A 7707-nucleotide genomic window follows, 5' to 3' on the forward strand; every position below is an offset into this window, starting at 1 on the left:
CCAACACAGCTCCCATCCACAGTCAAACTGACACTGGAGCTGGACCAGTGGGTGATACTCACAGTGTCAGAATTCCCTTCCAACAGTATATTGATAGCTTTGTTCACATCACCGTTACAGTCATGTAGGGCCACGATGCATTCATCCTGATTTTTTCCCGTCACTTCCATAAGCTAGTAAAAGAATCAGAAAATGGTTAAAGGGGGGAGGGGGGGAAGGCATTCAATATTAACTTTGTGATTCTTCTATTCAAATACAGCAATTATGCTGTCCTTCCACCCAATGGCCTTTTCTAGACTCTATTATGTTTAGGCTCAAAGAGCAGGTTGAGATTCCTGTGTCTCTTGGGTCCCCAAATAAAACCAGGCAAAGTCTTAAATTAAGTAGTGGTTGCTGGCCTGGAACAACCTGCTATACAGACCAGGCTGAACTCAAACTCATTACTGATCGATAGATCAGCCTACCTCTGCCTTCCAATCTAGAATGAAAGGTGTTCATCACAACCCTCAGCTTATGAAACAGCATAACATACGCACAGACCAGCATTCTCAGAACTCCTAGGTCATGCTCAAACTTAAGTGAATAGCATAGAATTTGCAAAGGTTTGATTCCTAAAATGTTAACTGGGACTTCATTTGAACATAGTCAGCATTCACCAATTGCACTGGAACATATTATCTACAAACTTACTAACAGCCTAAAGTCTCACAAGCAGAATTCAACAGCTGTCACAGCTTCAGCACATCTTATAGCTGCAGTCAAAGTCAATCTCATCCCCTTCTCTTTAACCAGCCCCACAAACTTCTTAGCATCTTCCTAATTAGAACAATCCTAAAATATCAGTGAACAAATCTATGACATAAGTATTGTGTATTAACAGGATTTAATTATTTTAACATGTACTCAAGTTCAAAAACTGCTTGATTTCAACATTTCATGAGACTCCTGTCTGTGGTAGCACAGGAACCCTTGTCTAGAACACACATCCTGTGGGCTGCATCTGTAGCTCAGCCGTAAGAGCATTTGCCTAGGATGTATGAGGTTTGATCCTTAGCACTACAAAAGTAAATAAACTGAAGTGCAGAAAGGAGACCTCTTGGTCTAATAAACATAAGCACAGCTCTTTACATGAGCACACAGGACCACCAGTTCTAGGCACTCTATGGATTCACATTTCCCCTTCACTATGAGAGTGAAAAACAAGTACTCTATAGTAAGGTAAGTCTTGTTACATTTATTTTTATCTGAGACAAGTTTTCTCTAAATTAGAAGATTTAGTGAGAATCTGTTTAAATTTCAGTCTTCCTACCTCAGCCCTTCAAGTAGATACACCACACTTGCCTAGTGTTTCACTATTGATATAAGCTATCTGTACTATCTGACACACAATTATTAAGACATACAATAAGAATCAGACTTAGCCTACTGACAGAACTAACAGTAAAACCTCACTCTGTACAGCTAGATGCCCTATCAGAAATAGAGAGTAGCATACATTTACCTTTTTCTATTAGGCAGAAAGATGGGATATGCCCCACAGGTGGCTCTCAAACTCCTAGGTCTAAACAATCCTTGGGCTTCTGTCTAGCCAGACTTACAAGTAGCCAGGACTACAGAGGGTACCAACCACATGAGTCACATGACTTTTAATCAATTACTTTTAAGAACTTCAGAAAAATGACTCTGAGCCTGATGTCAGCACTTGTAAGAACAAGGAATTCACATACCAAAAAGGCACGCTGCTCTCAAGAACAATTATTAGAACACAACTTGGAGCGGAGTGTCTGACACTGAGACGAGCGCCCTGCCTGCTTTCTAAGTTACAAGGACAAAAGTTGTAAAGAAAGGTTAGGAATTAAGGTTAACTCATCAAAGAGACTTATTCTTGAAATTTGAGGTGAAAACACCATCCTAAAAAAAATCTAGTGCTGGGGCACGCCTTTAATCCCAGCACTTGGGAGGCAGAGGCAATCGGATTTCGGAGTTCGAGGCCAGCCTGGTCTATAGAGTGAGTTCCAGGACAGCCAGGACTACACAGAGAAACCCTGTCTCGAAAAACAAAAACAACAACAACAACAACAAAATCTATACTTTGTCAACTGAAGTTTGAAATCACACTGACATTTAAAAAGGCAATTTGTTTCTTTCTTTCCTACAATTAAAATAATATTCCTCACATCTCAAAAGTTATACTTTCTAAATCTAGGTATACAGAACTGTCAGTGGGATTGCAGCAATGTCTAGCCCACTTGTCACATGCAAGCACACTAATTACTGAGATCCCACTGTCAAGACAAAGACGCTCACGCTGTGCTTCCTCATCTGGCTACCGGTATCCAGCGCTTGATCACAGGCCCAAAAGTAATTATTGAATACAAGTTCAGACTAAGTAATAAGTTTCAAAATTTAAAATTCCTAGTAAAATTAGTGCAGGGGCTAGAAAGATGACCAGGCAGTTAAGCTCACTTGTTGCTGCTACAGAAAACACAGGTTCAGTTCCCAGCACTCACCCGGTGGTTCATAGTCATCCATAACTACTATTCCAGGAGATATAAGAATGCATGTGGTACACATATATAGATGTAGGCAAAACCCTCACATACATAAAGAAAATATTCTTTTAAATAATTTATTATTTTTACGTTATATGCAATGTTTTTTTTGCATGCATGTCTGTGTCAGGGTGTCAAATCCCCTGTAACTGGAGTTACAGACAGTTGTGAGCTGCCATGAGTGCTGGGAATTGAACCCAGGTCCTCTGGAAGAGTAGTCAGTGCTCTTAACCACTAAGCCATTTCTCCCGCCTCCTAGAAAATACTTTTTTTTTTTCACTAAGAATAAAGGAAAAGTCACAGTATTCTTTGATAGAAACATACCTGTTTAACTTTAGCTTCAAAATCTGAATCATTCTTATCAAAGATCACTTGAGCAAGCCGCAACTGCTCAGCCGTTGCCTAGGAAGCAAAAAAGTGGTAGATTTTTAGCAACTAAAATATTACAACAGATGCTGGAATGTCAGTCAAAGACAACTCTCAACCACTAAGCATGACTCAGAAATACTGATGAACCAGGAGTTACAGTAGCCTACGTTCATCACAGCACCGGAGAAGCCAGGACAGGAGGCTCAAGGTCACACTTGACTACATGAGAATAGGATGACACCTAGGGCTTTGTTGAGTTCTTGTCTCAGGGAGGGAGGAAGGAAGTAGTTAATTGGGGACCTGCTCGCATAAGAAAACTACCAACCACCTAAACAGCAGTTCTCTCCCAATGACATGATGGTCATGCTGCTTGCTTGGATTGCCTTCCCACTGAGAAGGTAGGCAAGAAAGCAAAGCAAGATGCCAGTTGTGGCAATGCCATGTGCCTGTGCTCCCAGTACTCAGGAGCATCCTTCTGCCCAATCTACACACCAAGTCACAGTGCTGCACATAAGACACTACCAAACCTGGGGCTAGTGAGATGGCTCAGTGGGTAAGAGCACCCGACTGCTCTTCCGAAGGTCCAGAGTTCAAATCCCAGCAACCACATGGTGGCTCACAACCATCTGTAACGAGATCTGATGCCCTCTTCTGGAGTGTCTGAAGACAGCTACAGTGTACTTACATATAATAAATAAATAAATCTTTAAAAGACACTACCAAACCACACCCAACTGGCTCTGATTGGTTCTGAAGGGAAAGAACTGCATTTAGCTGAAGAGAGCAATTCTGAAGTTAATTCTCTTACAATCTTACAAATGTATAAATGGGGGGTGGGGGGTGGAGATTTCAGTCAATTCCACAGAAAATACGATTCTTTTTTCTAAATCCTGTTTTTAGAAAACAGACTCCTCAATGTTTAAGGTTTCTCTCTATGTAACACAGCAGTTAAATATTAGTAGCACTACTGCAGTGCCATAACTACAAAAGCTCACTTGGGGTTTGTGGTAGTTTGATGTTTTGCTGGTTTTGTTTAGTTTTTATAGTAATAGAAATTGAATCGAGAGCCTCCCACATGCTAGGCAAGCACTTACCAGTGATAAATATTTATTTCTTTTTCTCCCCAATCTGTTTTACATTTTTGTTGTTGTGAGACAAAGTCTCTCTAGATTGCTCAGGCTGGTAGCATATGCCTTGCTTTTCTATAAGCACTCCAGAGGCCGAAGCAGGGAGAGCTCTGTGAACTACATGTCAGGTCTACAGAAGGAAATCTGGGACAGACAGAGCTATTTGATAGAGATTTCTTATCTCAAAAATAGGTAAGATTGCCTAGGTTGGCTTTGAACTCATTCTATAATGCAGATAGGCCTTAAAGTCCTAATTATAGCCCTGAGTACCTGGGATTATAAGACTGTACCACAGCCTGACTGGATTTTCTTTTATTTTCTTTCTTGAGATAAGAGTCTTACTAGATAGCTAGTCTTAAACTCTTTCTCCAGTCTCAATCTACAAAGTCCTGAGATTAGAGACATATGCACCATTATTTCTGGCTCCTATACAGTATCTTAATTTTGAAAAAATACCAGGATTAGGTCAACAAATAAATAGGTAAAATATATAAACTTCCTGCCACATCTCAGTACAAGTTTCTAGTAAAATTAACATTACTTCAAAAGTATTTCTTCAGTTACTGTTCTTTCTAAAAAAGCCATTTTGTTTACTCAAGTTGACAGTCTATTTGACTGCTACTTGGGCACGTGTGGACAGTATGAACAGGGCCAGGAGTTAGTCTCTCCTCAGCCTTGGGGCTCATGTTTCCTTGGCTAGATGGAAGCCAGAAAACCCAATACAGCCTTTGTCTCTGACCCCTCTGAGCTGGGTTCATCAGCATGGGTGGCACCCCAGCTTGCCACATGGGTGCTGGAATCCAGACTCAAGTCCTCAGATTGCACAGCTAACACTCTTAGTTGCTGAGCCATCTCTCCAGCCCAGGATACTATTTAGAGGGAGAATTTTTGTTGCTATTATTTGGGTTGCTGTTGATTTTAGGACAAAGTCTTATTACGTAGCCCTGTCTGGCCGGGAAGTCACTCTTTAACCTAGACTGGCCTCAAATCCTTGGTAATTCTCACGTCTGAGCCTTTAGAATGACAGAACTGTAGGTATGAAGTACCATGCCAAACTATAGTCTTTTATAATTAAATATATATTTATTGTTTGTTATTTAAGGGAAGGGCATCCTATAGTACACATTTTGAGATCATTCTCCTCCTGCCATGTGAGTCTTGGGAACTGAATTCAGGTCAGACTTGATCACAGGCATCATTACATGCTGAGCCACTCCACTAGCCCTACACTCCCATTCTTTGTTTTGTTTTGTGAGACAGATTTCACTGTGTATCCCAGAGCGGCCTGGAACTCACCATGCTGGCCTCGGAGCTCACACAGATCCACAGGCCTCTATTTCCCCAGCACTGGGATTAAAGGTGTGCACCATGATGCTTGACAAACTAGGATGCTTAAATAGCTCAAGTCTGCAAAACTCTAAATAACTGATCAAGTATGGCATGTACCTGAAGCAAGATGATCAGAAACTCAGGAGCCAGCCTGAATGACAGAATAAGACACAGTCTCAATCAACACAGCAAAGCTTTTCTTCAAAGCTTTTCTCACTTTTGTTTTGGTAAGAAAGAATGTATAGGTTAAGCTAGGCTGTAGCTCACTATATACAGAAGATGATCTTAAACTTCTGAGCTTTTGCTTCTGCCTTCCAAGTGCTTAGACTATAGGTTTGTGCCATCACTCCCAGTTTATGTGAAACTAGGAATTGAACCAGGGTCTTGTGAACACTGGCCAAACACTATACCAACTGAACTACAGCCTAGCTCCATTCAACTTTTATTATAAATTTTACTCATTTCAAGGAACTTGAAGATACAAGGGGGTACTGGCAGTTTCTGAATCATAAAACACCTTTTACAAGGCCTTTCTATTTCATGTAGGTGGGTGATTGTATTATGCAAATTCCAGCAGCTGTGGCCTATTTTGCCCAATCTAAATGCCGAGCCTGTCGTCCCAATCTTTTCATGCTATTACCTCAGCTTAACTGCCAAACACTACTTACTGCATTAAACCCAGAAAGATGTCTGTATAGAAATTCAGCACCCACACTTCCTGACAGTGTCAATGCAATCTTTCCCAGTATACTCAAAAACCATAAATATACTTTCATTACTCCTACCGCACACCAGATAACCATTCCCTGGACCCACCATCACCTGAGAAGTCCCAGTATTATAGACAAAAAGCCCAACAGCATGATCAATGAACAAGGAGACAGGGACAACCAACGAGAACAATAACCTGACGGAATGATCACATTATATTTGGAGTCTAGATGAGAGCCATTTCTGAATGATAGCAAACCATGGATGCTCCTGGAGCTAGAAGCACACCAGGATAGTTTGTCCTATATTAATACAGTGCCTTCTACTGTCTTTCATAGCATCTAAACATTGCCTATTACTTTTGATTGAACATGTCTGGAGGAAGGGTAGGAGATAGGAGCTCTCTATTCCTATGCACTGCTGTGATGACTCATTGTCAATATGTATTTTCATTTTACCTTTACATGTTATTTTTTAAAGTAAAGTGTCTGTGTGTGTGTGTGTGTGTGTGTGTGTCTATCAGTGCATGATAGCGCCAGGGATTAATAATGGCAGATCTTGCAGAAAACCCAGGATCAGCTCCCGACACCCACATGACAACTAACAACCACCTATAAATAACTCAGAGACCCAAACCCTTTCTGGTCTCTGCAGGTACTAGGCACACATGGTGCACACCCATTAATGCAAGCAAAACATCTACACATATAAAATAGAGATATATTTTAGAACCAGCATAAAAGGATGAGCATAACAAAAGTTTATGATGCTTCCACTGACTGAGGAGGCGGAGGTAGGCAGATCTTTATGAGAACAGCTTGATCGACAGAGTGAGTTCCACACTAGTCGGGGATACACAGTGAGACCCTGTCTCAAACAACTGAAAAACTACCAAGGCGTATGGGCTGGCAATATGGCTCAGCAGGTTAAATGAGCCTGGTGATGTAGTTCAATCCTCAGAACACATATAAAGGTGAAAAGAGGGGACAACTCTACAAAATTGCCCTCCAAGCAGCATATGCAACCATGACATGCTTGTCTTCATGTGTGTGTGTGTGTGTGTGTGTGTGTGTGTGTGTGTGCGTGTGCCTGCATGTGCACTCGAGTTTACATACAAGCACATGCAAGCTTTTGTGCCTTCATGCACTGATAGACACACACACACACTTTACGTTTAAACATAACACGTATCTGCCATCACAGCAGTGCTCATCACTCAAGAGTCAGGGAGGGAGGATCATGAGGTGGAAGCCAACCAAGCTACAAAGGCCCTGTCTCAAACTAAACAAAACCAGAAAGAAGAAAAAAATGTTTATGTTTATACCTTAAGAAATTAAAGAAAGAACAGCAAACTAATATACCTAAGCAAATAGAAAAGAAGGAACAGAAGACAGAGGAACTAAAATAAATGAAGATTAAAAAGAGGGACGTCAACAAATTAGAACATAACTCCCAGCTGGGTGTGGTCACTTACACTCAATCCCAGCACTTCGGAGACAGAGAAGATGGATCTGATCAAGTTCAAATCCATCCCAGGTTATGTACTGAATCCCAAATCAGCTGTGTTAAAGATTAAAATGCTATATTAAAAGGGGGAGAGGGCCGGGCGTGGTGGCGCA

At 41.1% G+C, this 7707-nt stretch overlaps 1 protein-coding gene across 5 annotated transcripts in view; it reads right to left on the reverse strand.

Annotated features, from left to right (window-relative positions):
• Ubap2 (ubiquitin associated protein 2) overlaps positions 1-7707 on the reverse strand; it is an 82525-nt gene that overhangs the window by 39608 nt on the left and 35210 nt on the right. For all 5 annotated transcript variants that reach the window (XM_029476253.1, XM_021159994.2, XM_029476251.1 and 2 more), the window contains 2 exons: positions 2877-2954; positions 63-173 (listed from right to left, as the gene is read on the reverse strand). In XM_029476253.1, the coding sequence (XP_029332113.1) occupies positions 63-173; positions 2877-2954 (189 nt within the window). The remainder of the gene's footprint in view (positions 1-62; positions 174-2876; positions 2955-7707) is intronic.

This window comes from Mus caroli, chromosome 4, assembly GCF_900094665.2.
Source record: "Mus caroli chromosome 4, CAROLI_EIJ_v1.1, whole genome shotgun sequence".
In the NCBI taxonomy this organism is placed as follows: Eukaryota; Metazoa; Chordata; class Mammalia; order Rodentia; family Muridae; genus Mus; species Mus caroli.